Source organism: Prionailurus bengalensis, chromosome A3, assembly GCF_016509475.1.
Source record: "Prionailurus bengalensis isolate Pbe53 chromosome A3, Fcat_Pben_1.1_paternal_pri, whole genome shotgun sequence".
Taxonomy (NCBI): domain Eukaryota; kingdom Metazoa; phylum Chordata; class Mammalia; order Carnivora; family Felidae; genus Prionailurus; species Prionailurus bengalensis.
In genome coordinates this window covers 89994031-90018255 of record NC_057354.1, presented here as the reverse complement: position 1 = coordinate 90018255, position 24225 = coordinate 89994031, and the positions used below count along the sequence as shown (strand labels likewise).

The 24225-nt window shown below is 39.2% G+C and overlaps 1 protein-coding gene across 3 annotated transcripts in view; it reads right to left on the bottom strand.

Annotated features, from left to right (window-relative positions):
* ALMS1 (ALMS1 centrosome and basal body associated protein) overlaps positions 1-24225 on the bottom strand; it is a 221667-nt gene that overhangs the window by 139592 nt on the left and 57850 nt on the right. For all 3 annotated transcript variants that reach the window (XM_043603693.1, XM_043603694.1, XM_043603695.1), the window contains 2 exons: positions 12613-18468; positions 11187-11320 (listed from right to left, as the gene is read on the bottom strand). In XM_043603693.1, coding sequence (XP_043459628.1) covers positions 11187-11320; positions 12613-18468 — 5990 coding nt within the window. The remainder of the gene's footprint in view (positions 1-11186; positions 11321-12612; positions 18469-24225) is intronic.

Sequence of the window (24225 nt, the reverse complement as noted above, 5' to 3'; positions counted from 1 at the left end):
TGCATAAGGGATGCCCATAATGGCCCACATGGTCACAGATGCCTCTTTGCTAAAATAGAAAACGGTAGCTTCTACAATGGGCAAAATCTGACGTGGCAAATCTTTCCACATTACAGGAGGATGTGGCTTCCTGGATCCTCAGCCTACTGCCCATGGACCTTGAGGAACTGGTAACAGTGCTCCCACTGACTAAGCTTCTGGTGATGTGAGGCAGCCTCTGGGAAGAGCTGATGGAATGAGAATGGGAGTCTGTGTTCTTCATGGGTGACAGCGCCACCACCGTATGCCATGGAGCCTGTTGGAAGAGTGGCAGTGTATCACCCTGCCAGTGGTACCATGCTTATCAAATATGGCAAGTGAAGGTTGGTTAGCTTACGGAGCTTGTGGTGGTACAAATGGCCATACAGTTGCCCAGACAAGTCTCTTGTCCATATTTTCACTGAATAATGGGCAGTTGCTAGTAGGCTAGCAGTTTGGTTGGACCAATGGCAACAGGTGATTTTCACATTCAAGGCTGTCTCATTTGGGATGCCCCAGATTTGGAGGGTCAATGCCCTGGCATCAGTCACAATGAAGGTTACCCATGTTTCAGCACATATAAATACTACCACACCAGAGTCATCTAACTCCAAGGCACATGCCCTTGATCAAACCCAGGTCAAACACTGGTTTGAGGCTCTCAACCACTGACTTTTTACCAACAATTCTGTCAGTTCCACCCACTACCACAAAACAAGTTTCCCCACTGTCAACCATTCCAGTCTTTCTTAGTCACCACTTCCATATTCCTTATTCTCTGTCTGAATGGTACCGTATCTCTTTGGGTCATGAGGGAACTGCTGCCACCGTGGCCTGGGCCCTCCGCCCCTGCAAAACACCATGCAAAACACACTATTTTTAATTGTGAATTATGCTCCCAAACCAAACACTGAAAACTTCCCTGCCATGCTTAAGTTCTGCAAGGAGATAGCCTCTTTAAGCTGTTAGCAGGGTGATTTCACAGGTATCACAGGCCACGCTCTCTGTCAGCAGGCACTACACGCTTCGCTATTACATGTGTAGATACTTTTCCCAGCCTGCTGCTTGCTACAGGCACCAGGAACAGCTCTATGGAGCATGTAATCTCTTTTCTAAGTTATCCTGCCCCCATTCAGCCCTCCAGAAAACACTGACTCAAATCAAGGATCTCATTTTACTGCCCATACAACATAGCACTGGGCTTTCCAACAGGGAATCTAATGAAACTTTTATCTCCCATAGCAGCTACAGGCCTCTGTCATTATTCAACACCACAAAGGTCTTTTAAAATCCTTGCTCCTTAAGTTATAAGGCAGCAGATGGACTCCTAAATGGACTTCCTTACTATTATAGGCACTTTAAAAACATTTTAAACTCTAGAACATATGAACACCACTCTCCTTATACCAGCTAGGCTTACCAGGCCATGCTGCCTATGGTTATCATCACAGGGTAACCTGATACCTTTATCTTACAGAATATTGTTTTCATTTTCTCCAACACTACAGATTTAAAATGTCAATCATCTCACCATCCAGTATTCACTGGCAACCTGAGAACAGATGGCTACCTCCCCTGGTCACAGACAGTTCTGGCCCAGAAGAACAGATTTTGTGTTGTATGTTGCCACTAGACCATACTTACCCATTTGATATTCAAATTCCAACTGAAATTCCAAAAACAGTGGCTTCAGTAGATGGTTCATTTCTCCTAACCATACCTCCCCACAGGAAATGGAAGTAATTGCACCTGGGCCCACTGAAGGAATGGCGTGGCACTCAAAGTGGGGGAAGAGGCACTCCAGTTGGTTGACAGTAGCAATATTAGACGACATCCAGGTGATATGATCCTAACACCTGGCCCTACCCCCCTCTGGAGGAAGCTAGCGATGAGCTGCTGATCCACAAGGGCCCCATAATATTCTCAGGAAGCAGTCAGAAGGACAAAACTATAAAATGCAGATGCTTGCTACTATTGGCCTTACTCTATGCCTTTTGTACCACGTGGGTCATGAGGCTTCTTGATTCCAGACAGGCAACACTAGAAAGCTGCTGGAAGTGAATGGCACTCATCCACAACTGCGCCCCAGGATGGAAGACAACAGGTGTTGGAGTCGGCCCAAGAGTGGCTGCACCTGAAATGCCACCAAGCGTGGGAAAGAGCTAGGAGGTTGAAGCCTGCTATCTTAAACAGCACCAAAGGCACAAATGCTTAAAGGTCACCAGTCCTAACACTGTCCTAATTTCAACCCTAACTGGCTGATAAGCTTATGCAGTTCGGATTCATCTCTAGCAATACAGGGCTAAACATTAAACTGTCAGAAGCACACAACTAAATTTTCTTTAAACCAAGGCTACACATGTGCCTCCCACCTTTATTATTTATGGATGGAGAGCTCTTATGCCTCAGAGGAGAGTACTGCCTAATCATTTGTGAGGTACACTTCCCCAAGAACCCCCCCAAAGCCTACTAAGAATTGTGATACCAGTAACTGCTCATGATGATGCAAGCAAACCTTAATCAGGGCATCTCAAATCTATGTGACCCTGTTAGACTCCCGTGTGCCCCGATTCCCCTCCTGGGTGGATACCTGGAACAATCAACCTCCTCTGGGATGGCTCTCTCCACTGAAACAACACTAGAGACAACAACACCTTAGTACATGATGACACGGGACACAACTTCATCCCAAATGCTACCTCCACAATCTTCCACAACAGCAGAGATGACAACTGGGAAGATAAGTCCTCCTTGAGTGGTATTTTGTAGACTTAAATTTTATGTGTTTACCTCAAGGCTCCCCTGCTTACTACAATGCTTGCTGCTTGGGTGTGAGGCAGTACTATAACTGCCAGGCTGCCCTCAGTTGAACCTTGAAAGGTCAAGGTATCTATCAAGTCTCATAAACTTACAGAGAGGCTCCTTTAAACACTTCACGTAGTTCCTTGCCCTTACCACACCCATTAGATTGGTTCCCATTATGCTTCCTACTGGGGGTTAGGAAATTTAATTTCTGTTGGAAGAACCCCTCTCTGACTGCAAATGCTACCACCAGAGCGCCCCACACACACACTCTCACAGGACCAGAGCCATACGGTCACTTCCCTACACCACCCCAAGGAGACCCTTTCCCACTATCACCACTCAGGTTTCCACAACCCTCCCTTCGAGCTCTCCAACAGTCTTACTGTTTTTATTCCATGGGCAGAAACCAGGGATCGTTTTTTGAGCCAGTGTAATTGCTTGGCATGTTACTGAACTCAACAAAGACTTTTTCCCCAGTAGCCTAGCCGACTAATTTACTGACCCCTGCCCTCATGTGCCCAACAAAAGACATCCCACACACGTATGCAGTTTGCCTGGCCACTCTCTATCACACTCAACTGCTCCCATGCACGACACTTCGCAGTGCAGTATGTAGCACCTGGCAGGAGCCTCCACAGGTGCCCTTTGTAATTCCCCATATCCGCACAGGCACCAACACCACAAGAATGAATACAACACATACCTTGCCACAAAGAGCACAATCCCCACAGTCTTGGGCCTTGCAGCCCAGTCATGCAGGAGGAGATCCAACTTCCACAATAAAAGAGTGAGTGTCCACTGTAAGTCCAGTGCCCTGGTGCTGTCACACATACATGGTTCTCCATACGTGCATTTCTTCCCTCAACCTCCAACACATTTGCCTCTTTGCTGGTCCCCAGGGAGTCCTATGTGTTCATACCAATGTACCTCAGTCACCTTGGGACAACTCTTACAAACTAATAAATAGGACCCCCAAACCATCTCTCGTTGTCCTCTCATGTCAAAAACATTCAGTATTCATCCTCATTATGCCGAAAATAGGTCTGCTACTATCCCTCGCGGAAACACCACCACTAGGCACACACAACAAATCATTAAGGCAAACACCAATCTGTCAGCCACCCTGGCTGAATGCATTGGGCTGCTACACCAAAGCCTAGACTTCATGCAACAACAACATGCTTCTTTAGTGCAGAGTTTTGGATGTGCATTTAGCTTTAAATTTCTTATTGGTCAAGAAAGGTGTATACACTGTACAGTGCACCACCTGCTGCACATGTATTAATAATTCCAGATAAATTTAGACAAATTTACAAAAGGTGCCCAAAAGGTACAAGTATTCCATAATCTTACCCAAGTTTTTAATTAAATACTTACCCTAAACTTATCCATGGGCTTTGATTTATTTTCTTGACCGGACCCCGACAAATGGGAGAACGGTTACAGACAGGATTTCAAATTACCATTTGTCTACTGATACTGTTAACCGGCATTTTTGCTTTGCTCAAATGTTTCATGAGCTAGATGACCAAAACTCTGCCAGTGGCTTTTAACATCTCCACCATCTGGACAGTGCCCATGGTTTTCCCTAAAGACTAATGCTTAGGCATCACAGGGTCAATTGTGATGAGAAAAAAAGCTATTTTGAGTTGCTGCCTAGGCATTTTACAGTATGACAACCCGGCTCACACCCAGAGTCTGGACAGTTATATAAGGACCTGAACTTGAGATTCCCCGCCAGAAGTCCCCACTTTGTTTCCCTCAAGCATCTTTATGAAACAATTACTTAAGAGTTGAGCCCATGAAAAGTTAGTGACCTCTGCCCCAACCACCTCATAGGTAATAGGTGCTTGCTACCCTGTTCTCTATCTCCTGCTTGTTCATGACCCAAGACAGAGGACTGCCTTTTCCTCAGAGCTCACTGAGCGGCCCTGGCCCTGACCCACACCCACCCACCACTACCTTCTGGGATCAGTAAGTAATAAACATTGTGACCTTACTTCCTTTGTGTGAGTGTACCAAAACTGCATCTTCAATCAAAATGACCCTGGGATTTTTCACTTCCCCAAAGTGGAAATTTGGATGCCGAGGAAGCTATCTGCCAGTCCTGTGAGCATGGCTAATGTCTCTTTATTCATAGGTCGTAATCTGCATATTCTTAATGTAATACACCAGCTACAGGCACCACAACACAGCACACTACAAAGCAAAAAAACTAGTTGAAAAGAAAAAGCAAGCATCAAAACCAGACATGTCGGGATGCTGGCATTATCAGACCAGAAATTTAAAACAATGATGATAATATGCTAAGAGCTCTGATGGATACACAAGAACACAAGGACAATGTAAGAAGCAAGGATGGAAATCCTAAGAAAGAATGAAAAAGAAATGTTAGAGATTGAACACTTTAACAGAAATGAAGAATGCCTTTGATGGGCTTATTACCAGACCAGACATGGCTAAAGAAAGAATCCTGAGCACAAGGATATCTCAACAAAAACTGCCAAAATTAAAAAGCAAAGAAAACAAAGACTCAAAAAAGTAAACAATATAGGTGCCTGGGTGGCTTAGTCAGTTAAGCATTCGACTTTGGCTCAGGTCATGATCATGTGGCTCTTGAGTTTGAGCCCCAAATCAGGCTTTGTGCTGACAGCTTGGACCCTGGAACCTGCGTCAGATTCTATGTCTCCTTCTCTCTCTGACCCTCCCCCATTCATTTTCTTGCTCTCTCTCTCTCTCTCTCAAAAATAAAATAAAACATTAAAAAAAAATTACTAAAAAACAAACAACACAATAGGACATCAAAGGACTCTGGGACAACTATCACAGGTATAACATATGAGCAATGGAAATAACAGAAGGAAAAAAAGGAAAGGGACAGAAGAAGTATTTGAAATAACAATGACTAAAAATTTCCTCCCAATTAATGTCAGGCAACAAAGTATAGATCTAGGAAGTTCACAGAACACAAAGCAGGAAAAATGCCACCCCAAATTACCTAGGTAAAACATTTTCAAAGTACAGAAAATCAAAGATAAAAAAAACTGAAAGAAGATAGAGGGTAAAACCACCTTATCCACAGAGGAACAAAGAATTATATCTGACTTCTCCTCGGAAATTATGCAAACAAGAAAAGAATAAAACATTTAAAGTGTTAAAGAAAAAAAAGTACAGAGTTGGAATTCTATACCCTATGAAGTCATCCCTGAAACTGAAGGAGGCACCTGTTGGGATGAGCACTGGGTGTTGCACGGAAACCAATTTGACAATAAATTTCATATTAAAAAAATATATATATTAACATAGGAAAGACCAAAAAAAAAGAAAAAAGAAAAAGAAAGAAAGAAAGCAAAGGGTTATTTAGGAAATAAATGACTATTTAAAAATTGAGGAAAAACAAAAAGAAAAAGAAACTGAAGGAGGAATAAAGGCTTTCCCAGACACACAAAAATTAGACCTGCCACGCAACAGATGTTAACAGAAGTACTTTAGAAAAAAGAAAAATACAAATCAGAAACTTGGATCTACATAAAGGGAAGAACATCAAAGAAGGAGTAAGACACAGTTAAGAACACACATATGCACTTTTCTCTTATTCTTAACTGATCTCACAGATAATAGTTTGTTCAAAATGTTGCTTGTGTATGTGTGTGTATATATATGTATGAATGAATGACAGCATGATACAAGAGATGAGAGGGAGAAATCAGGAATACATTTAACCCTTGAATTGCATGGGTCCACTTACACACTGATTTTATTTGATAAATACAGTACAATACTGTAAATGTATTTTCCTTATGATGGTAACAATGATCTTTTCTCTAGATTACATTTCTTGTAAAAACACAGTACATAAAACACATACCATACAAAATATGTTAACCATGTTATCTATAAGGTTTCTGGTAAACAGTAGGCTATTAGTAGTTTTGGGGGAGTCAAAGTTATATGCGGAATTTCAACTGTGTGGGGAGTTGGTTCCCCTAACGCTGCACTATTCAAGGATCAACTGTATTTTGTTATTAGAAGGTACTCACACTACCTGAAGTGGTATAGTGTTATGTGAAAATAAATTTGGATTAGTTGTAAATATTTTACAAATTCTAAGGCAAGCACAAAAAAAATAAAGTGTAACTAATATGCTAAGAAATGAGAGAAAATATAATGATATAAAAACACTCAATTAAAACCATAAAAGGCAGAAAGACTGGGAGACAAAAATTGGAATGAAGAACAAGGGCAACAAATAAAAAAATAGTAGTGAATATGGTAGATATTAATCCAACTATACCAATAATCACTTTGAAAATCAATTATTTCAAGTGAAAATATACTAATTAAAAGTTGTCAGAGTGAATCAAAAACCAAGATCCAACTACATGTTGTCTATAGGAAAGCCACTTTAAATATAAAGACAAATTAGATTAAAAGTAAATGGATGGAGGGGCGCCTGGGTGGCGCAGTCGGTTAAGCGTCCGACTTCAGCCAGGTCACGATCTCGCGGTCCGTGAGTTTGAGCCCCGCGTCAGGCTCTGGGCTGATGGCTCAGAGCCTGGAGCCTGTTTCCGATTCTGTGTCTCCCTCTCTCTCTGCCCCTCCCCCGTTCATGCTCTGTCTCGCTCTGTCCCAAAAATAAAAAAAAAATAAAAAAAAATAAAGTAAATGGATGGAGAAAAATATACCATTCTAAAATAAAGCAAAAGAAAGTAGGAATACTGCATTCATTTCAAACAGAACAGATGTCAAAGCAAAGAAAGTTATCGCAGATAAAGAAGGGCATTACATAATGACAAAGGGGAAACTTCTCTAAGACATAACAATCTTTCATGTATATGTGCCAAACAACAGAGTGTTAGACTACACAAGGCAAAAACGGACATAACTGCAAGGAGAAATAGAAATACATAATCATTATAGTTGGAGACTTCAACATCCTCTATGAGAAATGAACAGATGTTGGGATGCCTGGGTGGCTCAGTTGGTTGAGCATCTGATTCTTCATCTCAGTTCAGGTGATGATCTCATGATTCATGAGACTAAACCCCATACTGCGCTCTGCCCTGACAACACAGAGCCTGCTTGGGATTCTCTCTCTCCTCTCTCTCTGCCCCTCTCTGCTTACATGTGTGTGCATGTTCTCTTTCTCTCTCAAAATAAACTTAAAAAAAAAAAAACAAAAAACAAAACCACATCTATCAGCAAATCAGTGAGGACACAGTTAAGCTCAACACCATAAATCAACTGGGTATAACAGATATTTGTAGAATTACTTCAGCCAAAAACAACAGAGTACACAATTTCTCAAGCTCACATGGAACATTCACAAAGACAGGCCACATTCTGGGCCATAAAACATACCTTAACAAATTTAAAAGAATAAAAATCATATAAAGTCTGCTCTTAGACCACAATGGAATTAAATTAGAAATCAAAGCAAGAAAGGTAACAGGAAAATCCCTAAATACATGGAAATTAAACAGCCTACTTCTAAATAAAGCATGAATCAAGAAAAATTTTAAAACATATTAACCTAAAACTTAAAAACATACTAACTAAAAATGAAAACACAACTTAGGAAAACCTGTGGGATGCAGGGAAAGCACAGAATAGAAGGAAATTTTTAGCATTAAATATATATACTAAAAAAGAAGACAGATCTAAAATCAATAACCCACATTTCTAAATTAGGAAACTAGAAAAAGAATAGCAAATTAAGTCCAAATTAAACAGAAAATGAGTAAGAAAGCAGAAATCAATGAAATTGCAAACAGAAAAATCAGAAAAATGAACAAAACAAAAAGCTGTTTCTTTGAAAGACCAATAAAATCAACAAGCTTCTAGCCAGAAAGAAAAACAGAAGACACAAATTACTAAAATCATAAAGGAAAGAGGTGATATCACTGCAAATCCCACTGACATTAACAGGATAATAAAGGAATACTATGAACAACCACATACCCATAGATTTGATAACCTAGATGGAATGGACCAATTTCTTGAGAGACACAATGTGCCAAAACTCACACAAAAAGACATTCTGAATGGGCATCTATTTATTAAAGACATTGAATCAATAATAATCTTCCAAAAGAGAAAAGTGCTAGGCCCAGCTGGGTTCAGTGGTGAACTCTACCAAACATTTAAGGAAAAAATTATACCAATTCCTTATAATTTCTTTCAGAGGACAGGAGCAGAAGAAACACTTCCCAATTCATTCTATGAGGCCAACATTACCCTAATACCACAACCAGACAAAGACACTACAGGGGAAACAAAACAAAACAAAACACAGACTCATCTCTCATGAATATCAATGCAAAAATCCTCAATAAAATATTAACAAATAGAATACAACAAAGTATGAAAAGAATTATACACCATGACCAAGTGGAATTTATCCCAGGTATGCAAGACTGGTTTATCATCCAAAAATCAATTAATATGATTACATCAACAGGCCAAAAAAGAAAAATGACTACTATATCAATAAATGTACAAAAAGAATTTGACAAAATCCAACACCCATTCATGATAAAAACTATTAGTAAACTAGAACAGAAGGAAATTTCCTCAACTTGATAAAGCATATTGGCAGAAAACCTACAGCTAACCTCGTATTTCATGGTAAGAAACTAGAAGCTTTCCCACAAAGACCAAAAACAAGTTAAGAATATTCTGTCTCTCCACTCTTTTTCAACATCAAAATGGAATTTCTAGCTAATGCAATAAAACAAGTAAAGGAAATAAAAGGTATACAGATTGGGAAGGAAGAAATAAAACTGTTTGTAAATGACCTCATCATCTGTGTAGAAAATCTGAAAGAATCAACAACAAAAAAAACACCTGGAACTAATAAGCAATTATAGCAAGTTATAAGATACAAGTGATTATAGCAAGTTGTAGGATACACCTATGAGAATGGGCAAAATCCAGAACACTAACAATACCAAATGCTAACAAGGATGTGGAGCAACAGGAATTCTGATTCATTGTTGATTGTTGGCAGGAATACAAAATGGTACAGCCACTTTGTGGGACAGTTTGGTGGTTTTTTTTTCTCTTTCCCATTTAAGTGTGTGTGTGTGTGTGTGTGTGTGTGTGTGTGTGTGTGTGTGTGTTAACTGAAGTATAGTTGACATACAAAGTTATATACAGTTTGGGGGCTCCTGGGTGGCTCAGGTCATAATCTTGCGGTTCGTGAGTTCAAGGCCTGCATCGGGCTCTGTGCTGACAGCTCAGAGCCTGAAGCCTGCTTGGGATTCTGTGTCTCCCTCCCTCTCTGCCCCTTCCCTTCTCATGCTGCGTCTCTCTCTCTCTCAAAAATAAATAAACATTAAAAAAAATTTGTTTTCAAAGTTATATACAGCTTGGTGGTTTCTTACAAAACTGAACATATTCTTACCATAGAGAGAAACCTTTATAAGTACAAAGTTTCAGTCCTGCAGGATGAAAAGAGTTTCTGGAGATGGATGGTGGTGATGAGCTCAAACATATACATAAGTCTAAAATCCAATGTAATTTATCCTTTTAAAAAACTTTTCCAAAAAAGAAATAAGCCAAATAAAAGCAGACCAAATGCCCTATCTACAAGAGAATGGACACACTATGATATATTCATACACTAGAATACTTACAGCACTAAAAATGAATAAACTAAAACTACCTACATCTACAAAGAAGAATCTCAAAAACCCAAGTCTATATGAAAAATGCAATTCTCAAAATATGCACCATGTTGACTCCATCTATTAAAGAATTCAAAACCATACTGAACAGCAAGAGAAAAATCAATACATGTCAGGATAGGAAGTAACAGACGTTACTGGGGAGGGGACACACAGGACTTCTATGGTATTTGGTAACATTCCATTTATCAAGCTAGTTAGCCCATAGGCAGGAATTATTCATATTTTTCTTTTATTCTTTATATACATTTCATATATATTCTTTACTATGTATGAAATAATTCATAATTGGATGAAAATACATACTATTAAAATGAAAATCATTTTTACATAAGCTAGTATAGCTTTATGTTCTTAAGTAGATAATACACATCTGAAAATGGCTGGACTTTATCTGCACTTCAAGCTATTACCCTCAACAGAAAATACGAATGATAAAGCAAATCTATTCTTATTTTCCTAAGGATGTAAGTTTTTTCAATAGATGAATTTGCAATTAATCAAAATCTACTGAGTCTAATCCTTAAATAGGAACTTTGAAGAAATAAGACTCCTAACACTTTAGCCAAAGACTATTAATGACTCAGCTGGTGTCATCAATGCCCAAGTAAGAGATACAAACTCCACCACCCTTTTATCACATTTTCTTTCTTCATTGCTAGATTTCTTTTATACCTTGGACAAGTCAGCTGTTCTCCCATGACTGAACAACTCTGCTTTGATCTCTTCTACTTTTTTCCTGTCAGCTTCATTTAATTCTGAAATGGAGTAGCCACACTCATGAGCCAGATTAAATTTCAGATTCCAGGCTGAAAAGAAAACATAAACACACTGGAGATAATGCAATGCAAAAATCATAATTTGTCAGTGATTATAAGAACACAGAAAACCATCAATATATCCAACTAAATGCCTGCCACAATACTTGGCAAAAAGTAGGTGTTCTCCATTATATGACAAACTATTAGAAGTTTTTAAGAACAATCATCTCACTGAAAAGTGTGACTTTTAAAAACCACATTCTATAGGTATTTCTCCAAAGATGCCACCTTTCTATGATTTTCAATTATTTTTATCTTAATCTTCCTTCCAATAAGGACAATCCCTTTGCCTCCCCTATACATTCCTGTTACAGTTACTGCTACTACCATGAGAGCTGATATTTAACAATAATAAATAAAACTTGGGAGTTTTCTGGAGAGTCAAAATATGCATAAGTGATAAAAGGAATGGCACAAGTAGTTAATCTCAAGGCAAAATTCCCAAGGAGGCCTGAAGTGTTTATAAGTTGCTTGCTAAAATAAATTCCCCAGGGGCACCTGGGTGGCTCAGTCGGTTAAGCATCCAACTTTGGCTCAGTTAATGATCTCAGAGTTCATAGGTTTGAGCCTGCGTCAGGCTCTGTACTGACAGCTCAGAGCCTAGAGCCAGCTAAGGATTCTGTGTCTCTCTCTCTCTCTGCCCTTCCTCCTCTCATGCTCTGTGTCTGTCTCAAAAATAAATAAGAACGTTAAAAAAATGTTTAATGAATATTTAAAAAAAATTTTTTAATTCCCCATTTTGTCTTAAAGATTTCTTTTTTAATAGCATTCTATTATTAGAGATTAATGGGATTAGAACATCCTCTTTTAAACCTCTAACCTAAGTTTTAGTGTGAAGTACTTCAGTTTTTTCTAATATCTAAAATATGCTCTAAGAATTGTATTAGAAAAATGGAGAAGTATATTTAGTCTTATGATACAGTGTGACTTAGAGCAGAGCAAACTTTTCTTTGTTTTTTCTGCCTTCAAAAGAGAATCCTATAATAGGAGGATTAAGGAAACGTAAGTACTTTAGGAATCTGGAAACCCAAGCTATCTCCTTACTCTCCTTCAGGCTTCAGAACCTACCTAAGACACTAAAATCAGACTAGTACTATTAATACTGTGACCGAGTTACATTATTGGTTAAATGGACTTATTCTGAATAGTGGTGGAAAATGTAATCATTTAACAGTTCTATAAGAAAATAAATTCAGATTCCAAACACAACTTTAAACAAATACTTAAACTATAATGTTTATAAGTCTGACCTGACTTGATGACAAACAATCAGTTCCTACCTCGTGCTCGTACTCGACATTCCTCTTCCTCTGCATTTCTGAGTATTTGTTTAGCATGATTCAATGAGGATTCACACTTGAGAAGGTTTTTGACATGTGCAGCCAGTGAGTCTACATTGCTACCACCACAATCATCACTCTCTGACACACTTTCTTCTTCTCTGCTATCTGTCAAACTTGTCTTGGGTGAAGCACATGGAAAGAAATTTAGAAGAACATCAGAAACTGACTCCAAGGAATTACTGTCCCATGAGCAGGAACTGGCATCACTACTTGAATCACTTTTAATGATAGTCATCATAGGGATAACAATTTTATTGCCAATGGTTCCACTATACCCTTCAGGTTCAGATCTCATTACGGATTGGGCTGCTCTATACTGTCGAAGGGTTTCATCTAACGTCACTCCGGCTTTGCTTTCTGCTTCTTGTAGAGGACTTCTAAGTGTGGTTGAACTAATAAACTCCCAGTTCTCAATGCCTCTCTGGCATTTGAGATTTGTCTGTGTGCTAATATCTTTCTGTATGCACTTGTTGCTTGGGCTTTCCTCTGTAAATGGCTGTCTCCGAGGCAAATCACTATTAGATTCAGCAGCTGTGAGGGGCTCTTTGAAGCAAACCATCTTCTTAGATTGTATAATTGAAATATCACTAACATCTCGGAAAGGGACAAGAGGAGCACGAAAATTGCATCGTTTCAGTGCTATATTTTCTGCCTCCATTAAAAGGGTCCGAATCTCTTTAAGAGTTTTGGAACTATTGCTTGTATCTTGAATTTCCACAGAGCCAACATCTTCAAAACCTGAAGATTCTGGCTTACTTATTATAACTCTACCATCAGCCTGAGAACTTAAAGGCATACTGCTTGAGATAATACTGGAGTTAGGAGAATCCAAATTATCTATTAGCATTTGAACATGGTCTGAAACAAGTTTCTGCTTCTCACTATGTGAATAAGTACCAGGAGTAACTGTTGATAAACCAGTAATCTGATCAGCTTGCCCAAGACCACGTGAGAACATCACAGAATCTTCAGGTAGATGTCTATCTGGAAAATCTTGTTGGTAGAATAAATTTGGTTTCTCTCTGTGTGAAAAGGAACGAGGAGGAGCTGTTGGTAACAGACTTTTCTGGTCAGCTGGTACAGGAATTGATGAAACGTTCAGTGCATCTTCAGCTAAATGTCTGTCTGGCAATTCCTGTGGGTAGAAAATATTAGATTTCTCTCTGTGGGAAGAGGAACTAGAAAGAGGTATTGGTATCCCAGAATTCACAACAATTGGCTCAGGGACAGGTGAAATCTTCAGAATATCCTCAATCTCAAAATTCTGAGAACAGGAATTATGAAAAACTGTCGGTAACGGAGTCTTCTGGTCATCTGGTCCGCTCACAGTTGAAATTTTGGGTTTTTCTCTTTTTGAGTAGGAACTAGGGGGAGCTGTTAGAAACTCAGTCTTCTGGACATCTGGTAAAATCACAGGTGAAATCTTGAGTTTCTCTTTATGTGAGTAAGAGCTAGAAGGTCCTGTTGGTATTTCAGTCTTCTGGTCAGCAGGTCCAGGAAGAGCAAAAACTTTTAAAACTTTTTCAGTAACATCTGGAAGCTCCTGCTGGTAAAGAATACTGTCCTTCTCTCTGTATGAGTAGGAACTAGAGGGGATTATATGTATCTCAGTCTTCTGGTTAGCTGGTCCAGAAACAGGTGAAACTTTCCAAGTTTCTTCAGTAATATCTGATGACTCCTTCTGGTAAGAAAAGATGGGGCTCTCTCTATGTGAATAGGAAGTGGAGGGCCCAATTTGTATCCCAGTCTTCTGGTCAGCTGGCCCAGGAGTGCCTAAAACTCTTAAAGCACCTTCATTAGGATCTGACAACTCCTGATGATAAGAAATGATAGGCTTCTCTCTATGTGAGTAAAAAGTAGAAGTTACTGCTGGTATTCCAGTCTTCTGGCCACCTAGTCCAGGAACCTTTAAAACTTTTAAAGCCTCTTGAGTAAGATCTGGCAATTCTTGCTGATAAGAAATGATGGGCTTCTCTTTCTCTCTATGTGAGTACGAAGTGGAGGTAACTGTTGGTTTTCTGGTCTTCTGGTCACCTGGCCCAGAAACAGCTGACACTTTCAGAGCTTCTACAGCAAGCTGACTGTCTGACAAAGGCTGTTGGTACAAAACACTTGGCTTCTCTATATGAGAGTAAGAGATAGAAGGTACTGTTGATACCCCAGTCTCTTGGTCTGCTGGTCCAGGAGAAGCTGAAATATTAACAGCCTCTTCAGTGAGATGTCTATCTGATAAGGCCTGCTGGTAGAAAATAATAGGCTTCCCTCCAAGTGAGTAGGAACTAGAAGGTTCTGATGGCAACCCAGTCTTCTGGTCAGCTGGTCCAGGAACAGCTGAAACTTTCAGAGCCTCCTGAGGCACCTGGCTGTCTGTCAAGTCCTGTGGGTAGAAGATAATGGGCTTCTCTCTATGTGAGTAGGAGCTAGAAGGTTCTGATGGCAACCCAGTCTTCTGGTCAGCTGGTCCAGGAAGAGCTGAAACTTTCAGAGCCTCCTGAGGTATCTGGCTATCTGTCAAACCCTGTGAGGAGAAAATAATGGGCTTCTCTCTATGTGAGTAGGAGCTAGAAAGTTCTGATGGCAACCCAGTCTTCTGGTCAGCTCGTCCAGGAACAGTTGAAACTTTCAGAGCCTCCTGAGGCACCTGGCTGTCTGTCAAGCCCTGTAGGCAGAAGATAATGGGCTTCTCTTTATGTGAGTAGCAGCTAGAAGGTTCTGATGGCAAGCCAGTCTTCTGGGCAGCTGGTCCAGGAACAGCTGAAACTTCCAAAGTCTCCTGAGGTACCTGGCTATCTGTCAATCCCTGTGGGTAGAAGATAATGGGCTTCTCTCCATGTGAGTAGGAACTAGGAGGTTCTGATGATAACCCAGCCTTCTGGTCAGCTGGTCCAGGAAGAACTGAAACTTTCAGAGCTTCTTCAAGTAGAAGGCTGCCTGCCAAGGCCTGTAGGGAAAAACTAACAGGCTCTTCTGTATGTGAGGAGGAAATAGAGGATACTGTTGGTATTCCAGTCTTCCAGTCAGCTGATCCAGATATGGCTGAAACTTTCAGAGCCTCTTCAGTGAGATGAATATCTGGTATGGCCTGTGGATAAAAAGTAATGGGCTTCTCTCTCTGTGAGTAGGAAGTGGAAGGGACTACTGGTATTCCAGTCTTCTTGTCAACTGGTTCGGAAACAGCTGTAACTTTTAGAGATTCTTGAGATAGATGACTGTCTGGCAACTCCTGTTGGCAGAAATGATTGGGCTTCTCTCTATGTGAATGGGAAGCAGAGGTTACTGTTGATATCTCAGTCTTCTGGTCAGCAGGTCCAGGAACAGGTGACACTTTCTGAGCCTGTTCAGTTAGATGACTGTCTGGCAACTCCTGTTGGTAGAAAATACTGGTCTTCTCTCTCTCTGTGTATAAACTAGAGGCTTCTGATGGTAACCCACTCTTTATTTCAGCTGGTACAGTAGCAACTGAAACTTTCAGAGCCTCTTCAGATAGATGACAGCCTGGTAAGACCTGTTGGTAGAAAATACCGGACTTCTCCCTAGGTGAGTAAGAACTAGAAGGTACTGTTGGTACCCCGGTCTTTGCATCACCTGGTCTAGGAGCAGATGAAGCTTTCAGAGTCTCTTCAGTTAGATGACTATCTGGTAATACCTGCTGGGAGAAAATATTGGGTTGCTCTCCAAGTGAGTAGGGCCTAGAGGACCCTATTGATATCCCAGTGTTCTGGTCATCTCGTCCAGGAATAGCTAGAACTTTCTGGGCCTGTTCAGTTAGAGGATTATCTGGCAACTCTTGTTGATAGAAAAGACTAGGCTTCTCTCCAAGTGAATAGGAAATAGAGGTTAGGGTTGGTATCCCAGTCTTCTGCTCAGCAGGTCCAGGAACAGGTGACACTTTCTGAGCCTGTTCAGTTAGAGAACTATCTGGCAACTCCTGTTGGCAGAAAAGATTGGGCTTCTCTCTATGTGAATGGGAAGCAGAGGTTAGGGTTGGTATCCCAGTCTTCTGCCCAGCAGGTCCAGGAACAGGTGACACTTTCTGAGCCTGTTCAGTTAGATGACTGTCTGGCAACTCCTGTTGGTAGAAAATACTGGTCTTCTCTCTCTCTGTGTAGAAATTAGAGCCTTCTGATGGTAACCCACTCTTTATTTCAGCTGGTACAGTAGCAACTGAAACTTTCAGAGCCTCTTCAGATAGATGACAGCCTGGTAAGACCTGTTGGTAGAAAATACCGGACTTCTCCCTAGGTGAGTAAGAACTAGAAGGTACTGTTGGTACCCCGGTCTTTGCGTCACCTGGTCTAGGAGCAGATGAAGCTTTCAGAGTCTCTTCAGTTAGATGACTATCTGGTAATACCTGCTGGGAGAAAATATTGGGTTGCTCTCCAAGTGAGTAGGGCCTAGAGGACCCTATTGATATCCCAGTGTTCTGGTCATCTGGTCCAGGAATAGCTAGAACTTTCTGGGCCTGTTCAGTTAGAGGATTATCTGGCAACTCTTGTTGATAGAAAAGACTGGGCTTCTCTCCAAGTGAATAGGAAGTAGAGGTTAGGGTTGGTATCCCAGTCTTCTGCTCAGCAGGTCCAGGAACAGGTGACACTTTCTGAGCCTGTTCAGTTAGAGAACTATCTGGCAACTCCTGTTGGCAGAAAAGATTGGGCTTCTCTCTATGTGAATGGGAAGCAGAGGTTAGGGTTGGTATCCCAGTCTTCTGCTCAGCAGATCCAGTAACAGGTGACACTTTCTGAGCCTGTTCAGTTAGAGAACTATCTGGCAACTCCTGTTGGCAGAAAAGATTGAGCTTCTCTCTATGTGAATAAGGAGTAGAGGTTACCGTTGGTATCCCAGTCTTCTGCTCATTAGATCCAGGAGCAGCTGAAAATTTCAGAGCCTGTTCAGGTAGATGATTTTCTGGCAATGTCTGCTGACAGAAAATTTGGGGCCTTTCTCCATATGAGTAGTAAGTAGAGGATGCTGCAGGTATCCTAGTCTTCTGATCAACTGGTCCAGGAACAGCTGAAACTTTCTGAGCCTGTTCAATTAAATGACTATCTGGCAAGGCCTGCTGGTAAAAGACACTGGGCTTCTCTCCAAGTGAGGAGGAAATTGAAGGTAATATAGGTATCCCAGTGTTTTCACCAGCTGGTCCAGACACAACTGAAACTTTCAAGGCCTGTTCAGTTAGATGACTACCTGATGACTGTTGCTGGGAAAAATTAACATGCTTTTCTCTTTGTAAATAGGAAGTAGAAGGTACTGTTATTTTCTCAGTCCTCTGGTCAGCAGACACAGGAACAGCTGAAACTTTCAGAGCCTCTTCAGTTACATAACTGTCTGGCAAGGCCTGCGAGTAGAAAATACTGTGCTTCTCTCCAAGTGGGTAGGAACTTGGAAAGACTGTCGGTACGCCAGTCTTCTGGTCAGCAGGTCCCGGAACAGCCAAAACTTTTGGAGCCTCTTCAGTTAGATGACGACCTGGCAAGTACTGTAAGCAGAAAATACCAGGCTTCCCTCTTTGTGAGTAGGAACTAGAGGGCACTGTTGATATTCCAGTCTTCTGGTCAGCTAGTTCATGAACAGTTGAAACTTTTAGAGTCTTTTCAGTTGTATGACTATCCAATGCTTGTTGGCTGAGTATATCAGTATGTGGACCAATAGTAGTCTCTTGAGGAAACCTCAAAGCCAACTGAGGAAAGTCCTCAGGGAACAAGGGAAAATGAGATCCAATATCTGAATCTCTGATGCCTGGTTTCAAGGTGGACTGAGTAATTTCAGCTGTGCCTCCTTTAGAAGTATCTCCTAAAAAGATTTGTTAATACTATTATTTTTTTTAATTAAGAAATACTTCTTTTATGCATAAAAGAAATAAAGTAAGCTTTCCTTCCTATGACCTTTGCACTTCTAGTAAGGAATCCAAATCCTAAAGAAACACTCATCAAAGAGACATATATTTATAAAGGTACTAATTACAAAGCCATTTACAACAGCAGACTAATGTGGAAATGATTTAAATATTCAACAATAGAGTACCATTTAAAAACAGCAGCGTATCGGGCTGCCTGGGTGGTTCAGTTGGTTAAGTGTCCGACTTTGGCTCAGGTAATGATCTCATCATTCGGGAGTTCAAGCCCCATGTCGGGCTCTGTGCTGACAACTCAGAGCCTGGAGACTGCTTCAGATTCTGTGTCTCCCACCCCCCCCCACACACCCCTCCCCCACTCACACTCTGTCTCTCTCTCTCTCTCTCTCAAAAATAAATAAACATTAAGAAAAATAGCAGCATATCCATTTTATACGATATTATGTGGATCTTAAAATTTGGATTTTTCAAGAATTTTTAATGTGATAGGAAAATGCTATCCAGTCTAGGCCTTAATCTCACCCTAAATTATAAGCTAGTAAATTAGCCTGTTATTTAGTCATATATGCCAGCAAAAGACATGATACTCCTCAGAGACAAAATACTTTATTCCATGGCATAGCAAAGGATCATCAACCTATTTTCATGGGTTTCCCCTTTCCCTCAAGTCCTAGGAGGGCCCAGATGGATGCTATACATGCAGTGGGTTTAAATGATTCTTCCAATAAATGTACCCTGAAAAAGATAAATATTTTTTAACTATATGAAACTATAAAGTATCTAAAAATTACACTAAGGATTTTGAACTTAATTCTAGATAACATGGGGAACTGTTGATAGATTGGATCAGAACTGTACTGCAGAAATACAGATGCAAGATGGTTGGAAAGGGAATGCAAAAGTGTAAGTGGCACTATCTAACAGAACTCTCTGCAACAACAATAATTTCTACATTTGTACAGTAATTCTAATTCTAAACTGCAGTAGAAAGTAAATGACTGCAATAGAAATAACAAGATTTGACAACAAATGTATTTATTTATTTGTTCATTCAAAAAAATTAATGTTTACTTTGTGCCTATCACTGTTCTAGATACAGGAAATAGGGCAATAAACAAATAGACAAAGCTTACACTCTAATTCTGCTTCACAAAACTTACATTCTAACAGTAGGAAACAAACAATAAATGGTAAAACATAGGGTATGTTGGATGATGGCAAGATGGTTGATATATACAACAAGTATTATCTACACAGATCTTCTTCACCTTACAATGGGATTACATCCCAATAAGCCCATCAGAAACTGAAAACAAGTCAAAAATACATACAATAATCTAATCTACCAAACATCACAGCTTAGCCTAGCCTAAGTTAAACATGCTCAGAACATTTACATTGGCATAAAATTGGGCAAAATTACCTAACACAAAACCTATTTTATAATAGGTGTGTAATTTACTGAATACTGTACTAAAAGTGAAAAACTGAATGGTTTTATGGGTCCAAAATGGTTGTAAGCATTATCAGTTTTTTACCCTTATATCACATAGCTGACTGGGAGCTGTGGCTCACTGCTACTGCCCAACATTACAAAAGAATATCATATCACATATGGCTAGCCTAAGAAAAGATCAAAATTCATTATTTGGAGTATGTTTTCTACTGAATGCATATCATAAAGATGAAAAATCCTACGTCAAAGCATCCTAAGTGGGGGACCATCTGCACTTTACATATAAAGAAATTAAGTTTCAAAGATGAAGATATAAGACTGCTTCTCAATATGGAGATCTTGTAAACTTGCAGAATCTGATCAATAGGTATAGGGTGGGATCTGAAGTTTTACATTTGTAACAAGCTCCCCAGTGATGTCCAATATTTTCAGTCCTCAGACATTTTGAGTGGTAGATAAATAACTTCTTCAGAGTTCTACAGGGAGTAAGTAACAAAAACAGGCACTTTAACCTTTTAATTCTAACTCCAAATTCTGAATTCTTTTCACTAAGCTGACTGCTGTTCTAAACCCAATGGTAAGCTTCAAAAAAGAAGCTAAATAGAAAATTAAATGGGTTGAGAAGTAAATTATAAGGTACGGAAGTACAGTATCAAGTATTAACTCTTCAAGAAAACTAAAAGAGAAGGGAAGATGTAATATGTATAGTAACTTGAAAAGGAATATGAATTATGGGAAAGTTTTGTGAAAAAAGACTCAGAAATTAACAAAGCAAACAGATTAATGAAATGAACAACCAATGGCTCACAGAAGAAATCAAAATGGAAACCAAAAACATTGAAACAAATGAAAATGGAAATACAATACACCAAAACTTATGGGATGCAGTTGCAGCATTCTAAGAGGGAAGTTAAGGGGCGCCTGGGTGGCTCAGTTGGTTGAGCATCCAACTTCAGCTCAGGTCATGATCTCATGGCTTGTGAGTTTGAGCCCCACCTGGGGCTCTGTGCTGACAGCTTAGAGCCTGCTTCAGATTCTCAGTCCCTCTCTTGCTCTGCTTCTCCCCCGCTCATGTTCTCTATCTCTCAAGAATAAATAAAACACTTAAAAAAAAAATTTAAGTTAATAGTAAATAGTTATAGTGATAAATGCCTACAGCAAGAAACAAGAAAACCTCATCAAATAAACAATTTAACTTTACATCTTAAGGAACCAGAAAAAGAACAAAGCCCAAAAATCAATGAAACTAAGATCTGGTTATTTTAAAAGATTAACAAATTGACAAACAAACTGACACCACCATCACTCCACAAACCAGAGAGGACACAAATAAATAAAATAAAAAATGAAAAATGAAATATTACAACTTATACCACAGAAATGCAAAAAATCATAAATGACTTTCTACACTTTTACACCAACAAATCTGACAACCAAGAAGAAACATATAACCTACCAAGACTGAATCATGACAAAGGAGGAAATCTGAACAGACTAATTACTAGTAAGAGATTGAATCAGTAATCAAAAGTGTCCAAACTGGGGGTATAGCTCAGGTGTAGAGCTTTGACTGCAAAAGTGTCACACCAGAAAAAAGGCCAGAACCAGGTGGCTTCACTGGTGAATTCTACTGAACATTCAAACAATCAATACCAATCTTTCTCTAACTCCTCCAAAACATAAAAGGGAACCTTTCCAAACATCTTCTAGAAAGCCAGCATTACTCTGATGCCAAAACCAGATAAGGAAATTACAAAAAAGTAAAATTACAAGCCAATATCCCTAATGAACACAGATGCAAAAATCCTCAACAAAATATTAGCTGACGATATTCAATAATACATTAAAAGAATCATAGGCAAGATCAAGTAGAATTTATTCCAGGAATGCAAGGATGGCTCAAAATCTGCAAATCAATCAAAATGCTACACCAATATTAACAAAATGAAGGATAAAAATCATGTAACCAGCTCAATAGATATAAAAAGCAACTGACAAAATTCAACACCCATTCATGATAAAAATTCTCAATAAGGAAGGTGTAGACAGAATATACCTCAACACTATAAAGGCCACATACAATAAGCCCACAGCTAACAGCATACTCAACAGTGAAAAGCTGAAAGCTTTTCCTCTAAGATCAAGACAAGATAAGGGTTCCCACCCTCACCACTTTTATTCAACATAGTATTAGAAACCCTAGCCAGAGCAATTAGGCAATAAAACGGAAGAGAAAAACAGGCATCCAAATAGGAAAGGAAGAAGTAAAACTGTCTCTATTTGTAGATGGCATGCTATTACATATGGAAACTCCTAAAGACTTCATCAATAAACTGTTAAAACTAATATATTCAGTAAAGTTGCAGGTTACAAAATTAACATACAAAATTGGTTATGTTTTTATACATTAACAAAGAACTATTAGAGAAATTAAGAACGCAATTCCATTTATAATTACATTTAAAAAAATTTACTTAGAAATAAATTTAACCAGGGAGGTGAAAGATCTATGCATTACAAACTACAAGACATTGATGAAAGAAGCAAAAAGATCTACACGTCTGAGAAGCTCAATCAACTCAATGTACAATAAACACAGAGATCCACACCAATACATAATCAAAATGTTGAAAGACTGAATATCTTGAAAGTAGCAAGAGAAAACAAATCACATACAGGGGAATGCTAATAAAATTAAGAGTTGACTTCTCATCAGAAACAACAAAGGCCGGAACACTGAAGGCATATTCAGAGTACTAAAAACAAAAAGACTGTCAACCAAGGATTCTAAACCCAGGAAACTACCTTTCAAAAGGATGAAATAAAACACTGCACAAAATTTATAAAGAACTTAAACTCAACACCCAAAAAAGCAAATAATCCAGTGAAGAACTGGGCAAAAGGCATGAACACACACTTTTCCAAAGAAAACATCCAGATGGCTAATAGACACATGAAAAAATGCTCAACATCACCCATCATCAGGCAAATACAAATCAAAACGCAATGAGAAACCACCTCACACCTCAAAATGGCTAAAAGTAACAACTCAGGCAACAACAGATGTTCACGAGGATGTGGAGAAAGAGGAACCCTTTTGCACTGCTGGTGGTAATGCAAACTGGTGCAACCACTCTGGAAAACAGTATGGAGATTTCTCAAAAAATTAAAATAGAACTACCATACAACCCAGAAATTACACTACTAGATTTATCCAAAGGATACAAAAATGCTGATTCAAAGGGGCTGAATTGAATTCATTGAAATGCTGATTCAAACATTGGGGCACATGCACCCCAATGTTTATAGCAGCACTATTGGCAATAGCCAAAGTACAGTAAGAGCCCAAATGTCCATCAACTGATGAATAGATAAAAAAGATGTGGTATATATACACAATGGAATATTACGCAGCGATCAAAAAGAATGAAATCCAACCATCTGCAACAACATGGACGGAACTGGAGTGTATTATGAGAAGCTAAATAAGTCAGTCAGAGAAAGACAAATATATTCCACTCATATATGGAATTTAAGAAACAAAACAGATGAACATAGGGGAAGGGAAGGAAAAATAAAGTAAATTAAAAACAGAGAGGGAGACAAACCAGAAGAGACTCTTAAATACAGAAAACAAAGGGTTGCTGGTGGGGTGTTGGGTGGGAGATGGGCTAAATGGGTGATGGGCATTAAGGAGGGTACTTGCTGGGATGAGCATTGGGTTGTTGTATTTAAATGATGAACCACTAAATTCTATTCCTAAAACAAATACTACACTATATGTTAACTAACTTGGATTTAAATTTATTAAAAAATTTCAGTTACACAAAAACTGAGAGAATCTGTCGATAGAAACCATCATACAAGAAATACTAAAGGAATTCTTCAGGCTGAAACCAATTGACACCAGACAGTAAATTAAATTTACAAAACAAAAACAATGCTAGTAAAGATAATTATATAGGTCATTTCAAAAAGAAAACATATTTGCGTATTTCTTTTCCCTTCTTAGCTGATTTTAAAAGCAATTTTACACAAAGCACTATGCATATAACTCTAGCATTGGGGCTGTAATATATTGAAATGTAACATATCTGACAACATCAAAAGGAGGCAGGTGGGAGCAAAGCTGGAGTGGAGTAAGGAAAGGACACTTTCCTTTGTTTGGATGATAACAAATCCACAGGAACAAATAAAGAGAATAAAAATGGTAAATTAGAAAATTAATTAATAAGCTCTA